Below are 16,298 nucleotides of genomic sequence, written 5' to 3'. Positions count from 1 at the left end.
CGTCCGTCTTTCTTAACTGCTAAAAGACTGCAACACTCCTACATGTTGATTGTATGTTGTGAAATCTCTTACATTTAAGGAAAATAGGGTGATGACGGCTGCATGACATCACTGTGTTTTCCGTCCAGGTAAATAGATCTGAATTCTACAGTGAAATACCAGTCATTACTACGGAAGCTTTATTGTGTATCATTAATAACATCCACACAACACTTGGGTAAAGGGGCTTCCTCTGCGTGTTTCGGTGTGGTAGATTTTTAATGTACACAGTATACCGAGTAGGCTACCGAGCATGATTATATTTCATTACACAATTTGTTTCAATCGCCCATTTGAACATGATTTCATTAGCTGATTATCAGATTTCGTTTATACTGTTTCGGAAATACTGTTGTAGCCTACTGTTATTACCGTCAAATAGCACATATGTTCCTTAGTGCAAGTTTAAGTCAAATTAGCCTGTTCCTTAGTGCAAGTTTAAGTCAGCATCGCTCATCTGGTACAGCACACGGAGGACGCTTATGGTGATATTTCCATTCGCCGGTCTGTGCATTGGTTTTTTTATTTATTTATAACTGTCGGTGCAGCTTAATCTAATGCTATTACTTAAATTACTTAAATAACTTCATTTAAAATGCCAATCATTACTGTTCGCTATATTTGCAATAAGGAACAACAACATGACGCAAGAGGAATACCGGTAATTTCCGAGGTTTTTATTTAGAAGTGTAAACAAGAAGGAAGTAAGGGCCGACGACGTGGTGCTACGTCACATGTTGAGGTTAAAACACACACACACACACACACACACACACACACACACACACACACTACGTGCCTGAAATTTTTTTTACACCTCCACCAGATGGCAATGGTAAGTAGGAAGTATAAATATGTCTAGAGACGCAAATATTATATTGAAGTATAAATATTATAGTTTTTATATCACATCAATAACTACATTTATAAATGCTACATTTAATTGATTTATTATGTTTATTTCCCCCTGACATTACATTTCCTCTCTTCCCCCCACATTTTTGAAAGTCTATTAGTTAAAGATCAGGTGAGCCTTTACAGACAGCACTGTGATTAACAACGCAATTTATTTATACAGAAAAGATGCATACCAAGTGCAGGCAGTATTTTATGTTGCCTTACAGACACAGGAAGATTTCGGACATTTTAACTACATGGTAGTCACGTTATCCCCTCTTGTAGTTTTTCGGATTGTCTCCACCTTGTTTTATTAGTTGTAATGTTGTTAGTCTTTACCCTTATACCCAGCTGTTCCAGTACATTCATGTTTAAATGTTATCCTTTCTATATTCATAACTACACTGTAGATAGCAATGCGTCAGTTAATGAACCTTCAATTCATATATATATTTTTAATAGTAGTTAATATTGATGCGTCACAAGACAAAAGTGATATCTTTAAAGCAGAAATATCCATGCTTGTTGCAATTTTTTCATATTTAATGTTTAATAAATATGCGATTTATAGCTAAAAAAAAAACATTTCTGAAAGTATTAAAAAAACCCTTTGTGTTACCATTTCTTTGTGGTTCCCATAGTACTGTTTGATTCAATCAGTACTGTCAAGTGGACAGGAGCACTGTGCATACATTACGCATTAATGTGTTCAAGAACATTTAATTCCCAAAGATTTCAAACTTCTTCTATATCACAATAGAGTGGAGGTGCCTGAAGCACATGATGACATCCAGTGGGATAGGGGGACTCAAGTGATTTCCATCCAGCCTCAAGTACCTCAGGTTGGGGACATTGTTGGAGTCATGCATGTCCTCGGCCACGCTAAAGGGACAGATCTCTGTTCCATTTATGGCTAGAGAGATAAGACAATGGTTAACAGAGTTTAGCAAAAGTATTTGTATAAATATATAGTGACAGAGGGATTGGGAAATTGGATGAGAGAATGAAATGGTCAGATAGAGAGGGTGAGAGGAAGGTCCCTATAACTTACTCTCGATGTTGTTGTGGTTGAGGTGGAGGTGCTCCAGGTGGCCATTGAACAGTGGAACGGACGCGAGTTTGTTGTGAGCCAAGTGCAAATCCAACAGTGTGCTCACATTGAACACCATCTTCGGGAGGCCCTTATCAGTCAGCTGGTTATAGTTGAGTCTAATGAAGGCGAGGTTTGAGAAGTCCTTGAAATAGCCTTGAGGAATGTCCTCAATGTTATTCCTGTCCAAGAACAGCTGGAAGATACTGCTGGGTACATTTGGAGGCATCTTCCTGAGGATGTTGTGGGCCAAGTTGAGCTGCACGAGGTTTGTAAGGTCTTTGAAGACTTTTTTGCCTAGACTGCTGTCACTGATCTGATTATGATGCAAGTCCAGCAGAACCAGGTGTTGCATCTTGCCAAAAGCGCTTGGAGCGATCTTGGAGATCTGGTTACGGCTTAGTCTTAGCTGCTCCAGGCCACGTGGAAGATCATTGGGCACTTCCTTCAGATGGTTCCTTTCCATATAGAGATACAACAGATTTGGCAGCTTCTCAAACACCTTTTTGTCTATGGTGCGAATACGGTTGTTCCCTAGGTTTATCCACTTGAGATCCGTGGCATTGTTGAAAGATTCGGCAGTCACTTGGTCGATGAAATTGTTCTGTAGGTAGAGATAATGGGTACGGGGTGGGATGACTGGGACCTTTCGGAGGTTGCGGTTTTCGCAGTACAGGGCATTTGGGTAGGATGGGGGGCAGAAGCATTCCCGTGGGCAGTCCGGGAAGGATGAAGGTGGGCCAAGGATAGGTGGAGGAAAATCGGTGGGCTCCTGGGGTTCAAGCTCAGTTTTGGGAGGTGCAGGAGAAGGTTTTCTCTGGCCTGATGGCATGGGTTTCTTGGTGGTGGGGGGCTTCCGTCGTGTCCTTGACTTCTGCCCCAAAACATCTGTGACCAGAAGAAGCACCAGCAAAGAGCAGAATCCTATCCCAGCCTTCATTGTCCTGAATCAAATGAAAGATAATTGCATCCTATGAGCATCACCATTTTCATGCTGTCATGCTATTTTAATTCGTTATTTTCAAACGATAAATGAAGAAGATCCCACCTGCAAAGAATTTGCTAAAACAAGGTTTTATTACAAATATGGGTTTCACCACAGAAGGTCAGATTTAAAGTCTTGCATACAATATCAATCAACATAAGTATCTCACACCCTTGGGAATAATTTGAGCTTTCGACATTCATGTGCATTTCTATACCATGGTTTTTAAACTGATATTAGACATTACTTGCTGGTCATAGAAAAAAAAACAAAACTCATAGTGTCATGCAGACAGTATTTGAAAGAGACATGTGCAAGTGGTCCCAAGTGGTCTCACAGTGAAAATGTGCAGCCCACATATCACGACCTCTTGAGTTGTGCTTGTACAGATTTCACAGAATGTTAAATAAACCACCAAGCACTAAATTTTCCAGGTTCTCTTCCAGCCTCAAGGCACAGAGCCCCAGATAAAGGCCCCTTTGTGCAAAGAACCTATGAGACGGAGAGTCCTAGCGGCTCAGTAGAGCTCAGAGGAAACCGGTGACCAGTGGTCACTGGATTGCTATGCTTTCTGCTTCTCCACTCACCACACATCTGATACACAGTTGGCCAGAGGGAGCCCAGCTTCAAAGGCCCAAAGCTTCCTTAAACAACATATGGGACTGAATTACTTTAATTACAATGCGATATCAGCTGTCACTAGACTATCTTTTAAAATAAAAAATGGAGTGGCTTATCTGTCAACAGTTTCACGGGAAACTATTAACTCATGGCATATGACTTAATGTGATTTATTTGATCACTTATTGAAACTGTTAAGAACATGACAAAGGCGTGTGTCTGTTTTACAGCCCACTGAGAGAGAGAGACACACACAGGAGTTATTGCCAGATCTGTAAGATATTTTGAACATCTTTCACTAGTGAGGGATGTCAACTTTGGAACATAAATGATACATTGAATGAGACATAAATGTCATGAATCATGGCAATATGTGATTGAAGCAATGATTCAGCCCCAATAACACCGTTAGTCCACTGGCCACTGATGTCCATAGGCATAGATACTGATGCTAAACATGAGGAAACAATAGTTGATTATATCTATCAAACTTCTCAGAGTATAAGCTAAGAGTTTGTCTTTCACAGATTTATGAGCATGGTTTTTTGGACACGCGAGAACTAACCCATAATATCGGCACTCTGAGATGCTTGTGGAATACTGTATGACTCCTGGCAGTCCACTGCAAATGATCACAATCAGATGTTTGGCTCAAGTCCTCTGGATGAGTGACAGCAGCTTCATCATGGCATGCAGGCCATGGGGCGGAGCCTGGGGAACATGGAAGCCTGGGAAAATGTGGATCTGTTTATTAATTCAGCTGAATGCATGCAGTGGGTAGGGCTGAGTGGAGCTTAGCTGACACCAGAAAATTAGTCATTTGGTAAAACCATGTTTAAGTTTCAAGGTCTGAGAAAGAGCATAGCTTTGGCTTATGGTAACACATTAGGGCCTGGCATCATAAAGTAACAGAGCCAAATATGCACTGATTGGCTCGATGGCATTTTAAGTATTTATAATGTGACTGCCAAATGATTTGGAAAAATCAAACATAATGATGAAATGGTTGAAAAATATGAGAATTATGTAATTTTAGCTTAACTTGAGTAAATATATTTCTGAACAACAAAAGGGTTTTCTGTTAATCAGGGCTTGATATACAAAGATTACAAGTAAACATTTAGTTGCACTCAAATAAGGACAAATGACGTTTGCTTAGCCAGAATAAATAAACCTGCACTTGTGTTCCCAGCAAGCTTTTCCTTTCCAGTTATGAGTGTTCCTTCTTACCCCATTACCCTGAACAAAATGTGTTCAGTAACATTGTTGTCTGAAATGAGGGACTTACAAAGAGGGTTTATCTCTACAGATTTGATTGCTTAGATGTTAGTGTGGAATTTTGGGTCAAAATCATCTGTTTCATATTAATTAGTAATTTTATTTCTGTTCAAATATGTTACATTATAAGGAAATACAATCCGTGACAGCTTGATTCAAAGTAACAAAGCTTGATTCAAAGTTTTTTTTCACAAATTAATAAATAGTTCCTCTGGTATGTAACAATGGAGTGAATGTTGTCAAACATGTATAGAAACTTACAGATAATCTGTCTTTATCAATCTCGAGAATCTATTTAATGAGAAGTATTCCCATCAAACATGTGAACACCAGAAATTATTATGCAGTGGGCACTTTTGGATATGCTGATGCTTTTTAGCAGAATCCCATTTGAAAACCAAAAACCAACAAAATGCACTTTAAACAGAAGGGAATCTTGTAGGAAACCAGTGAAGCAATAATATATAATGCAAATGCTGGCTGGACCTCAGAAATCAGGAAATAAAAACCTAAGACCAGAGTAATGCAAGCTGCTGATTTCAACGAGAGGAATAACTGGGTGTGTGAACCAGTGTCTCTGTCAAGCTAACCATTACCATTGTTTTCATAAGCCTCCACCACAACATGCAAGTCGTGGTTACATCAACATCAGAAACATGAGAATCTGTTTACTTGCCTTTATTTTGATACATGGTACTGGTACAGCAGTGGTGTCCAGAAAGGTCCAACTGAATACTCATTCAACAAAATGCTAAGTGCTGGGAGGAGAGTACCAGTCTGAGGGTACAGGGTTTCTATAGAAACAGAGAGACACTGTGCACCCTCCAGTGCCTGCCAAGATCTACACGTACCCTAGGCTACATATTAATCTGTAGTTTTATGGTCTGCAAAACTAGGTGTCTCTCTGGGCTAGCCCACCTTCTGGAAAGGACACAGCAACAAAATGTTTCTTACCTGTTTTGGGTATCTGCCCTCTTTAAGGTTCTTCTGAAGGTTTCTCCTAAACACTTAGTTTCTCTCTCTCCTCTCTTTCTCCCTCTCCTCTTTCTCTCTCTCTCCTCTCAGCTGTCCCTTCTTTCCTCTGCTGAGCAGGCTGCCTATTGGATCGCTGTTTTACTGCTTTTCACTTGGAAGGTCAACAATGATGACTCTCTCTCCCCCTCCCTCAAGAAAAAGGCCAGAGATAAAGTCTAAATGCCTCACAAGAATATATGCTCTCCTCACCTTCTCACTCCCATTCTCTTTCTCTCTCCATCATTCTGTTTGTGGGTGAGGAGAGAGCTTTCACGATTGGATGCTTTTCAGCAACCCATCAACACTTCACTTTGTCCAATCACAAAGAGACTCGGCCAGCTGCTCAACAAGTTACATATGCCTTTTATTCAATGATACTACAGAGTCCTGGGAGTGTCTTTCATTCTGGGTTTGACGTGCTGTAGACTACAAGCTTGCATGATTTCACCTCATCTTAATGCATAAACAAATAAATGCACTGCAAAAGCCTCTTTTTGTGTGGGCAGCTTCTTTCTTTCCCGCCCTGCAGCTGAAGGCTTTGTGTGTACAGTGCGTAGCAGAACACTCATGTACAGCATTGACTGCGGGCTTCCAAAACCTGATGAAAAAAACACACGTACCCCCGCAGAGAGCAGAAATCAAGCACCCCCCCTATCACAGGTGAATGTGTGTTAGCATAGTGGTGAAGGGGAGGTCGTTTCAACAGACTTTGCTCTCACAAAACGCCACCAATGACCTAGAAGGGCAGAGCTTATAAAACCCTCTTTATTAAACCACCCCCACACAACAATGTCAAGGGTCTCATCATTCTTGGAGGAGAACACTAAACCCTCAAATATAGAGAGATATAAAGCCACAGTGAGGGGGCCAACACTGCTGTTCTCTCCCAGTCCAGCAGCCACATACATCCTCAGGGTTTTATGGCCACACACAGCACATACCACAGCTGAGGTTTGAATCCCAGCAGTCTGATGTATCTCATTGCCCTTACTGGGTGCTCCCTCAGGTGAATTATAAATGTATTATATTATGTATTTATAAATCTCTTCTCCAAGGAAATGTATAATATGTCATTTTTGTGGATGTCCTTTATTGTGGTTTTCATAGTAATTGTTGTAGTCAAGATTTCAGTTTGGCTTAAGACTCCAAAACTTTCTGAATCAGTTTCAAACATCTCTAAGCTGATGTTACCACTAATTACTTCAAATCTTTGAAGATATGTATTTGGTGCTCATTTACCCATTTATTACAGCTGTTTAGGACCAGACAGCAGTTGCTACATGTAACTGAACTGGTCAAGATAAAGGAGATGCTTTCTCATGTGGTGAAGATCTCAGTCAACCGCCATGATCAACATTCATCAGGGACCTAACTGACCACTGCAGAGAAATAGTTCAGCCTCTTAAAGGAACAGACACTTCAGTCTCTTGTTAGAATTTTGCCACTGCCCAGGATCTCTCTCTCTCTCTCTCTCTCTCTCTCTCTCTCGTTATGTGTGCATATACAGATGTAGGGTGTACAGATATACAGATATACAGATTAGGGTGTGTTTATTTGTCCATGTGGTAAAATTTCCAGGGAGTGCTGTTTATAACTCACAATCAATTAAATTGAAATATGTTAATGAATAAATACAAATAAAGTAGGGGTGGGACGCGATTAAAAAAATTGAATTAATTAGAAGCTTTGTAATTAATTAATCGAAATTAATCGCATTTCAGTATTTAACATGAGAAATATTAATTTAAGTTTGAATGATGAATGAATCAATGAACATAATCATAAACTTCAACATGTGACGGGCAGGTGTGAGCAACAAAAAGGAAGCGATCACGCCAAGTCTCAGGGAAAAAGGGTGGTTTAATATAAAGTGTGCAAACCTAAAACCCGTGCAATAGATCCAAATTAAGGATATAATGACCAGCGGTCAACTGGTACAAAGACAAGACATATATAGACAGACAAACGACCATCAGGTGGGAACGGATCACGGGCTCCGCCCACCTGAGGGGCGTACACGACGTCACAAAACAACAACAACACAGCCGCTGTGGACAGAGGCGGCCGGTAGGGGGCCGCCTCACCGTGACAGACCCCCCCACCAAGCCGCACTCCCCTCCACTGGGTGTGTGGCACACAGCGGCTGCACAACAACACGAAGGGGCAGGAAGGCAAGGACAGGCAGGGACACACCTCCTGCAGTCCACGAGCTGAAACACAAAACACAACATTAGTCAGCTCACCTCCCTGGGCGGGACCCTGGACCGACTGGGCCGTCAACAAGACAAAACCACGCCCCGATCGGTCACAGGGCCCTCACGCCCTAACCGGCCTTAAGCCGCATAGCCCCACAGGTGCGAGGACGGCGGGCCCTCGGCTCCTTGTCCGTCCGGGGTGTATGTGTGTGCAGGTTACCTCCCTGGGGCGTGGCTACGTCACCTCCAGGACCCCGTGGAAGGGTCTCCGTCCTGTGCAGGAGCTCTTCAGACCGGAGCCCCATGGTCCCCAAACATCCGGGGGCCCCAGCCCTCTAGGGAGGGGCTCTTTCCGACCGGGCTCCGGTCACCCCACAACATAAGGGGGCTCCTGCCAGCTGGAGACCCCCACAAGGTCCAGGAATGCCACGATTCAACGCCAGGGAGAAGCACCTGCACATAAAACACAAATGCACACACACCCACACACACCAACACAGAACACAAACGCGCACTACCCTGATCCCCCCTCCAGGGGGGAGGGGTCTCCATCCTAACTCAGGAGAACCCCCCACTTACCTGGTCAGGGCCTCCCTCGGGAGCGACGCCCTCCGTGCCACACCCCATGGCACGGGACCACAGCCGGTCCCCCCCCAAACACACATTCAGGGGGAGGAGCATGCGTGGAATTACACGCAAACATTAGACAACACGTTAGGACACAACACACACGCAAAGACTAGACAAGCAAACAAAAAACGGCGTACACACAAACAGACGGGACCCACAAACGCGCGCTCTACATAAACAGACACAGTGACGCGCCGCTCACGTTCGCAGTCGCTCCCCACATGAAACACAAAACAACACGGGGAGCGAGGCGACGGTGAGGAGCGGCACCAGCGTCACACACAGAACATGCAACATAACACAACGAGCGCGCATACCGATCGACACGTCCGTTCACGCATACACACATTCACAACAACACGAAGAGTTATCGCCAGGAAGACATTCCTGGTCTTCGCCGTGCCACGGACACAACTCGAAAACACGGCGGAACTCTTCACACACACTGACAACAGACCCGAAGAGCTTTCTCAGGGCAGACTGCCCTGGTCCTCGCCATGCTACACACACACACAAAACACAAAAGCACGGCGGAGCTCTTCAAACAAAACACTACGCAGACAAACACTTACCACAAGACATGACCACGAACAAAGGAGAAAGTAAAAGAGACTCGGCGGCTTCCGAAGGGTGGCTGGTCATTCTGTGACGGGCAGGTGTGAGCAACAAAAAGGAAGCGATCACGCCAAGTCTTAGGGAAAAAGGGTGGTTTAATATAAAGTGTGCAAACCTAAAACCCGTGCAATAGATCCAAATTAAGGATATAATGACCAGCGGTCAACTGGTACAAAGACAAGACATATATAGACAGACAAACGACCATCAGGTGGGAACGGATCACGGGCTCCGCCCACCTGAGGGGCGTACACGACGTCACAAAACAACAACAACACAGCCGCTGTGGACAGAGGCGGCCGGTAGGGGGCCGCCTCACCGTGACACAACATCTTGTTTATTTTTCCACCAGTCTACTACACAGACCAATAGATGATTGCAGAAAACAGAGCAAACACTGGAAATTCTGACAAAAATGTTGTTTAATTTTGGAAGTTTTGTTCAGGATATTGGAAGAATAAGAAGAACTGAAGTAAATCAGAAGATGTTTTTTAATACCATTATAGATGGTATACTTTTTCTTTAATTTCCCAGGCCTCTGCCACAGGCATCTCCATAGTGCCTAGAAGTGGTCTTCTGCATGCTCAAAGCAAATGACTGGATCTTCCATTCATCATCTATAATATGAGCTGTCACACCAAGATCATTCTTGTTGCTAACAGAGGTCCAGTGATCCCCAGTCAGAGCCACATGCAGAGTTGCCAGATTCGCGGTTTTCACGCCAAATTGGGCTTGTTTGAAAATACTGCCGCGGGTAAAAATTCTGGGGTGCGGCTTTTTGGGCTACTTTTGAGTTGGGCTACCGCGGGAGTTACAAGTCAACACTAAGAATCGATCGCGATATAATACTTAATTTGTCTCCATTTTACATTGCTCCATTTTACATTTGTTCACCCTATCGTACTAGGAATACATTTAGCAGCTCCGGTTCACACTACACGATTTTAGGCTGGTTTTTCAGTCGCCGACTGATCGGCGACAGAAACTGTGGTCGGAGGCAAATCGGCGATCACTCGTCGCTCGCTCAGTCGTGTAGTGTGAACTGCTGAAAGACGCTCGCTGAGCAGTCGCCGACTGGTCGCCGACTCATCGCAGACGACCGGCAGATATCTAGCATGTTTAATATCTAGCCCAGGCGACTGAGAGTCGGCAGCAGCGTCTAGCTACAGCCAATGGGAACGCGGAGCGAGAACCGCGGCACCGCTGAAGATATCTCTGAAGAATGTAAGAAACTTTCAAGAATACTTTCAAAACAGTAACCCAGCAAACACACAAAATCCTCACCTTTCATACAACTTTACTACAACACTGGAGAAATAGTGCGATTGATTATTTTTATGTTCACTTGGGACTATGGAGTGTTTAAACGGTAAAAAAAATAATAATAACGAAAATGTGGAGTACATGTACATTGTTTTTTTTCTTCTACGTGGTGTTGCTGGTTCTCACGAGAGTTTCGTTTCGTGTTCTCGCGTTTTTGGACGGCAGCCAGATGAGTCGGCGATTCCCCAGTCGTGTATATTCGTGAGCCCGCGTCGCCGATCAGTCATGTAGTGTGAAAGCCACAACAACTGAAAGACTCGCGATTACAGCACAATCAGTCGTGTAGTGCGAACGGCACAAAAACCTGACGACTGAAAAGTCGTGTAGTGTGAACCAGGCTTAAGTTATCATTACTGACCTGCGAGTTAGCACCAACATGTTTTGCGTTGAGGTGGTAAGGAAGGGTGGAAGTGCTCCTGTGATAAGTGAACTCCTTCCTGCATAAAGTGCAAATAAAACTATTTGTGTTTGTACTTCCATCTGGAAGTTTCTTATATTTAAATTTCCCATCCACCAGCGTAGCCTCTTCAGTCATCTCCATCATGCCCATCTTATTGTGCGTCCATATAATCTATATGTCTGGAACTCGTGCACTGAGTAACATTCCATGGTGCAAAAGTGTCTCATGCGTTAAAATGCGCTAATGTTTTTAGTTAGTTAATTTTCCTGTAATTAATTAATCTAAATTAACACGTTAAAGTCCCACCACTAGAATAAAGTCAACCAAAACTACCAACATGGAAAGTATACTTGGCCAAGTGCTGAGTTAGTGCTTCAAAGGTTCTCTGAAAATGGCTCTAGCAACTGTAAATTCAGGGAACGAATAAAAGGTTTATCACCAGAGCACTTTGGAGCACTTTCTTGGGAGTAGTGGCGGAAACATTTTGTCTGTGTGTTGCAGCTCAAGACACTCTAGAAGACATTTGATAATAGCACCCAAATTGTAAATCTGGCCTGACAGTCCTGAAAACAGTAGGCTATTGCTCAGTGAAAGTTGTTAAACAATAGTGGCAATTTTATGGCATATTAAACTTGACTATTGTCTGTTCTCATACACTAATGTAGTGCTGTTCTCAAAAGAGCTATGTCTAACCAGACATACATCAGGCTATGGATTCTAATACTGTACCTGCTTGACAGTGGTTAAACCCACTTTTCCTTTCCTAATTTTACTGGATTTAAATAGATTCCGAATGTGTTTGACATGGCAGTAATTTTTCACAGGCTTTCAATACACACACACACACACACACACACACACACACACACACACACACACACACACACACACACACATTATTGTGCAATATTCTGGATTGGGAGAGGCTTGCCTAAGCAAAATCTACTTCAAACTACACAGCATGTTTTAAAGGACACGTGCACGTCTGGGCAGACACTCAGACACACAGGTATGCACCGTAAGCATGTAACTCCACACACATGTACATCCTCACGTGCTGCTACTGTCTGCCCTACAGATGTTTGCTGATGTGGACGTCTTCCAGACGCAGGAAACGTATGGGGCGTTAACCGAAATTTTGCTTGTAAATGGATTTCATCAAGCACCAGCAGCTGAGACAGCTTTCTCCCAAGCCCTGTGTACCACTGCTGCTCAAGACACACTGAAGTTTACTGGATTCCAGTGATGTTTCTCTCTGAAACAATCAAAAATTTCTGGCTTACCTCAGTCAAAATGTCTGTCCTTTAATAATAATTATATTACTTAATAATCTGAACCTCTAGCAAACCCATGTACATGTTCCATGCTTGTTGTCACATGGCAAGCTTTTTTATTAAGTGTTTATTCTAAGGAGTGAGGGAAACCACTTGCAACATCTATGGAATAAGTGAGTGTAGATGCACAGTGAGGGCTCATAACACTGACAACACTACATTTGTCAGCATTTTTTGCATGATGTGTTATTTACCTTTGTCCTCTGGGAGAACTGTTATTTCAAAGTGCCCTCTTCCTCACAACATTTAAGCCTTTGCACACTGTCATTTACCAGTGCAGTTGCTCTTCAAAGGCCTTTCAACTCGCACATTCATGCTTAACCAGACACCTAATCTCATCTAATCTCACCCCCAATGGAGGAGCATCATTAATTGTTCTTTTAGCTTGCTTCACGAGAGCTGATGTCAGCGCTGCTCAGTGACGTGCCTGTAAACCTGTGTTTAACGCTCTGCATTGGCATTCACTAGACAGGCTCTGTAACGTAACTGCGTTTAAGCACCTTGTTTATGGCTATTGAAGTCTGCTGCATGTGTTCAAGTGGAGATTCATTGCATTCTGGTAACCCCAGCTTGTTGGCCTACAAGACATGATGCGATTAACCTTAGAAACTTTACGATCTCCGCAGAGTTCTTATGTGTCTAAATCAGAAACAAAGAAAAACCAAAAACAAAGAAGCAAGCACAATTTTTTTGGCTTTTAAAAAATATATATTTTTTGGCTTTTTTGGGGGAGGGGGGATGGAAGTCAGCCTGATCTCTTTAGCAGACTTGGGCAGCAGTATAGTCATATCTACATGATCTCATGTTGTGCTTTTGCGAGATCAGAATCAGACTGTTGCCTTTAAATAGTGATGAAATTCCAGGAATATGAGGTGTGAAGTGAGAGTGTTGGCTCATTACAGGATGACAGACAGATCTGTTGTATCTGTGTTTTATTGTATACAGTGTAATGGCCCCTTTGGAGAATACTGTGGTCTCCTGTCAGAAACTCTTTCCAAGGTCTGATTACATTTGGGATGGCCTTTTCCTTGTGAGACGATATGAATCTGTCTCATGCTTTACTAATGAGTCTACCACCACAGGGCTATATATCATTAGATTTCCCATGATTCTCTGGTCTGAAGCAAGCTGACTATCTTCAGGCCAGCTGACTCTCCCTGGTCTAGTCTGAAAAATCTTTTTCTGCAAAAATTAAAAATGGCCTCAAATAACTTGAAATGTATTATCTTCGGGGGAGAAAAACTGAAAGTTTAAATTATATTTTAAATAGTTCATGCATTGCTGAGAGGTTTCAGAAGCATCTCAGTAATAGTTAACAGATAGCAGTGGTCAGTTTAGAGTGTGGTGGGCTGTGAAGACACTTCATGCATCCAAATCGTAATCACAGATATTTCTAAACAGCTGGACATGGTTTCTGTGCCTTTGATCTCCCAGGACACATGAGTATTTGATAGGCTACGGCTCGGAGGCGCTCCCTGTTGTCATGACTTCAGTGATGTAGAAGGCTGGGACCAAGCCAAGATTAGGTCCATGAGGAGCATGAGCTACACATCTGCAAAAACCTCCCTAAGAGCTCCAACAGGAAATGACCAAACTCCTACAAATGCACCATGAAGCATAGGATCTTCGAGATATGGGGCGTTTTTTCTGGAGAAGCTTCCTATGCAAACATGGAGTGACTGACACTCAATTTTAAGATGTTATATGGCTTAGTTAGCACACTGTCAAGACAGCAATCTCAACAGGACAAACACAGCTTCTGGACTGAGGCTTCATAACTCTGGCTGAAGGATGGCAAGTGTTTCCACAGCCATGCCCTTGCTTGGTTTACCGTCACCAATTCTGGTCTGCAGTGCCTAATGCCAGGTTCACACTACACGACTTTTCAGTCGTCAGGTTTTTGTGCCGTTCGCACTACACGACTGGTTGTGCTGTAATCGCGAGTCTTTCAGTTGTTGTGGCTTTCACACTACATGACTGATCGGCGACGCGGGCTCACGAATTAAGCCTGGTTCACACTACACGATTTTAGGCTGGTTTTTCAGTCGCCGACTGATCGCCGACAAAAACTGTGGTCGGAGACAAATCGGCAATCACTCGTCGCTCGCTCAGTCGTGTAGTGTGAACTGCTGAAAGACGCTCGCCGAGCCGTCGCCGACTGGTCGCCGACTGGTCGCAGACGACTGGCAGATATCTAGCATGTTTAATATCTAGCAGTCGGCGACTGAGAGTCGGCAGCAGCGTCTAGCTACAGCCAATGGGAACGCGGAGAGAAAACTTTCAAGAATGCTTTCAAAACAGTAACCACACAAAATCCTCACCTTTCTTACAACTTTACTACAACACTGTATAAGTTATTGTAACAGCACTGGAGAAATAGTGCGATTGATTATATCTATCACTGCAACGGAGACTATGGAGTGTTTAAACGGTAAAAAATAATAATAACGAAAATGTGGAGTACATGTACATTGTTTTTTTCTTCTACGTGGTGTTGCTGGTTCTCGCGAGAGTTTCATTTTTGTGTTCTCGTGTTTTTGGACGGCAGCCAGATGAGTCGGCGATTCCCCAGTCGTGTAATTCGTGAGCCCGCGTCGCCGATCAGTCATGTAGTGTGAAATCCACAACAACTGAAAGACTCGCGATTACAGCACGACCAGTCATGTAGTGCGGACGGCACAAAAACCTGACGACTGAAAAGTCGTGACTGGGGAATCGACTCATCTGGCTGCCGTCCAAAAACACGAGAACACGAAAACGAAACTCTCGCGAGAACCAGCAACACCACGTAGAAGAAAAAAAAAACAATGTACATGTACTCCACATTTTCGTTATTATTATTTTTTTTACCGTTTAAACACTCCATAGTCCCAAGTGAACATAAATATAATCAATCGCACTATTTCTCCAGTGCTGTCACAATAACTTAAACACAGTGTTGTAGTAAAGTTGTAAGAAAGGTGAGGATTTTGTGTGTTTGCTGGGTTACTGTTTTGAAAGTATTCTTGAAAGTTTTTTACATTCTTCAGAGATATCTTCAGCGGTGCCGCGGTTCTCTCTCCGCGTTCCCATTGACTGTAGCTAGACGCTGTTCCCATTGGCTGTAGCTAGACGCTGTTCCCATTGGCTGTAGCTAGACGCTGTTCCCATTGGCTGTAGCTAGACGCTGCTGCCGACTCTCAGTCGCCGACTGGGCTAGATATTAAACATGCTAGATATCGTCTGCGACGAGTCGGCGACCAGTCGGCGACTGCTCAGCGAGCGTCTTTCAGCAGTTCACACTACACGACTGAGCGAGCGACGAGTGATCGCCGATTTGCCTCCGACCACAGTTTCTGTCGCCGATCAGTCGGCGACTGAAAAACCAGCCTAAAATCGTGTAGTGTGAACCGGGCATAAGACACGGGCCGGAAAGAATGAGTTTCCTTCTAGAAGTTTTTGAGCTTGTTCATCTCGCCAGATGACTCTGTGCTCTCTGACCTGCTGGGTGCTCTTGGATTCAGTTTGGGTGAGGTTGGGGGAGTCAAAATAATTCTGTACTCAGAAATTAAATTCAAACCATCCATGGACTTCTTTCTGCTCCGGGCATTTATAAACTGGCAGGAAGAGGAAGTCAGTGATCTCAGGAAAATGTGTGATCCTTTCCGTTTCTCACATGCAAGAGGCACCTACTGTGTTGTCATGTCTGCACTGCTGTGGCCTGGGGACAGATTATCCCTTACTGTCAGGGTAATTCTAGTAGCAGGTTTCATAGATCCAAAAGAATTTCATGATCATTTTACTCTACAACATAAGGAACACCGTGAGCTAATAAAATCTATTCAAATTCAACAGAAGACTGCAACTTTAAATAAAACCTAATTAAACAGAGCTGGTA

General features: G+C 43.4%; 1 protein-coding gene across 3 annotated transcripts; it reads right to left on the bottom strand.

Moving 5' to 3' along the window:
• Positions 1–701: 701 nt before the first annotated feature.
• On the bottom strand, positions 702–6,163 carry prelp (proline/arginine-rich end leucine-rich repeat protein). 3 transcript variants are annotated; one of them, XM_076989206.1, is made up of 4 exons: positions 5,865–6,163; positions 4,198–4,360; positions 1,988–2,970; positions 702–1,849 (listed from the first exon to the last, which is right to left on the bottom strand). In XM_076989206.1, the coding sequence occupies exons 3-4, from the start codon at positions 2,964–2,966 to the stop codon at positions 1,683–1,685; spliced, it is 1,146 nt and encodes a 381-aa protein (XP_076845321.1). In that variant the 5' UTR covers positions 2,967–2,970; positions 4,198–4,360; positions 5,865–6,163; the 3' UTR covers positions 702–1,682. The 3 variants fall into 3 exon arrangements, with proteins under 3 accessions (XP_076845321.1, XP_076845320.1, XP_076845322.1); XM_076989205.1 differs by lacking the exon at positions 4,198–4,360 and having other exon boundaries at positions 5,865–6,162; XM_076989207.1 differs by lacking the exons at positions 4,198–4,360; positions 5,865–6,163 and adding an exon at positions 5,587–5,811.
• Positions 6,164–16,298: the final 10,135 nt, after the last annotated feature.

Source organism: Brachyhypopomus gauderio, unplaced genomic scaffold, assembly GCF_052324685.1.
Source record: "Brachyhypopomus gauderio isolate BG-103 unplaced genomic scaffold, BGAUD_0.2 sc66, whole genome shotgun sequence".
In the NCBI taxonomy this organism is placed as follows: Eukaryota; Metazoa; Chordata; class Actinopteri; order Gymnotiformes; family Hypopomidae; genus Brachyhypopomus; species Brachyhypopomus gauderio.
The sequence above is the reverse complement of the archived record's forward strand: the minus strand, read 5'-3'. Positions and strand labels throughout refer to the sequence as shown.

Excerpts from the sequence above, each read along its gene's own strand:
- prelp (XM_076989206.1), bottom strand. The coding sequence starts at position 2,966 with ATGAAGGCTGGGATAGGATTCTGCTCTTTGCTGGTGCTTCTTCTGGTC. Across the intron at positions 1,850-1,987 it reads CAACCACAACAACATCGAGA|CCATAAATGGAACAGAGATC; the intron begins GTAAGTTATAGG and ends TTATCTCTCTAG.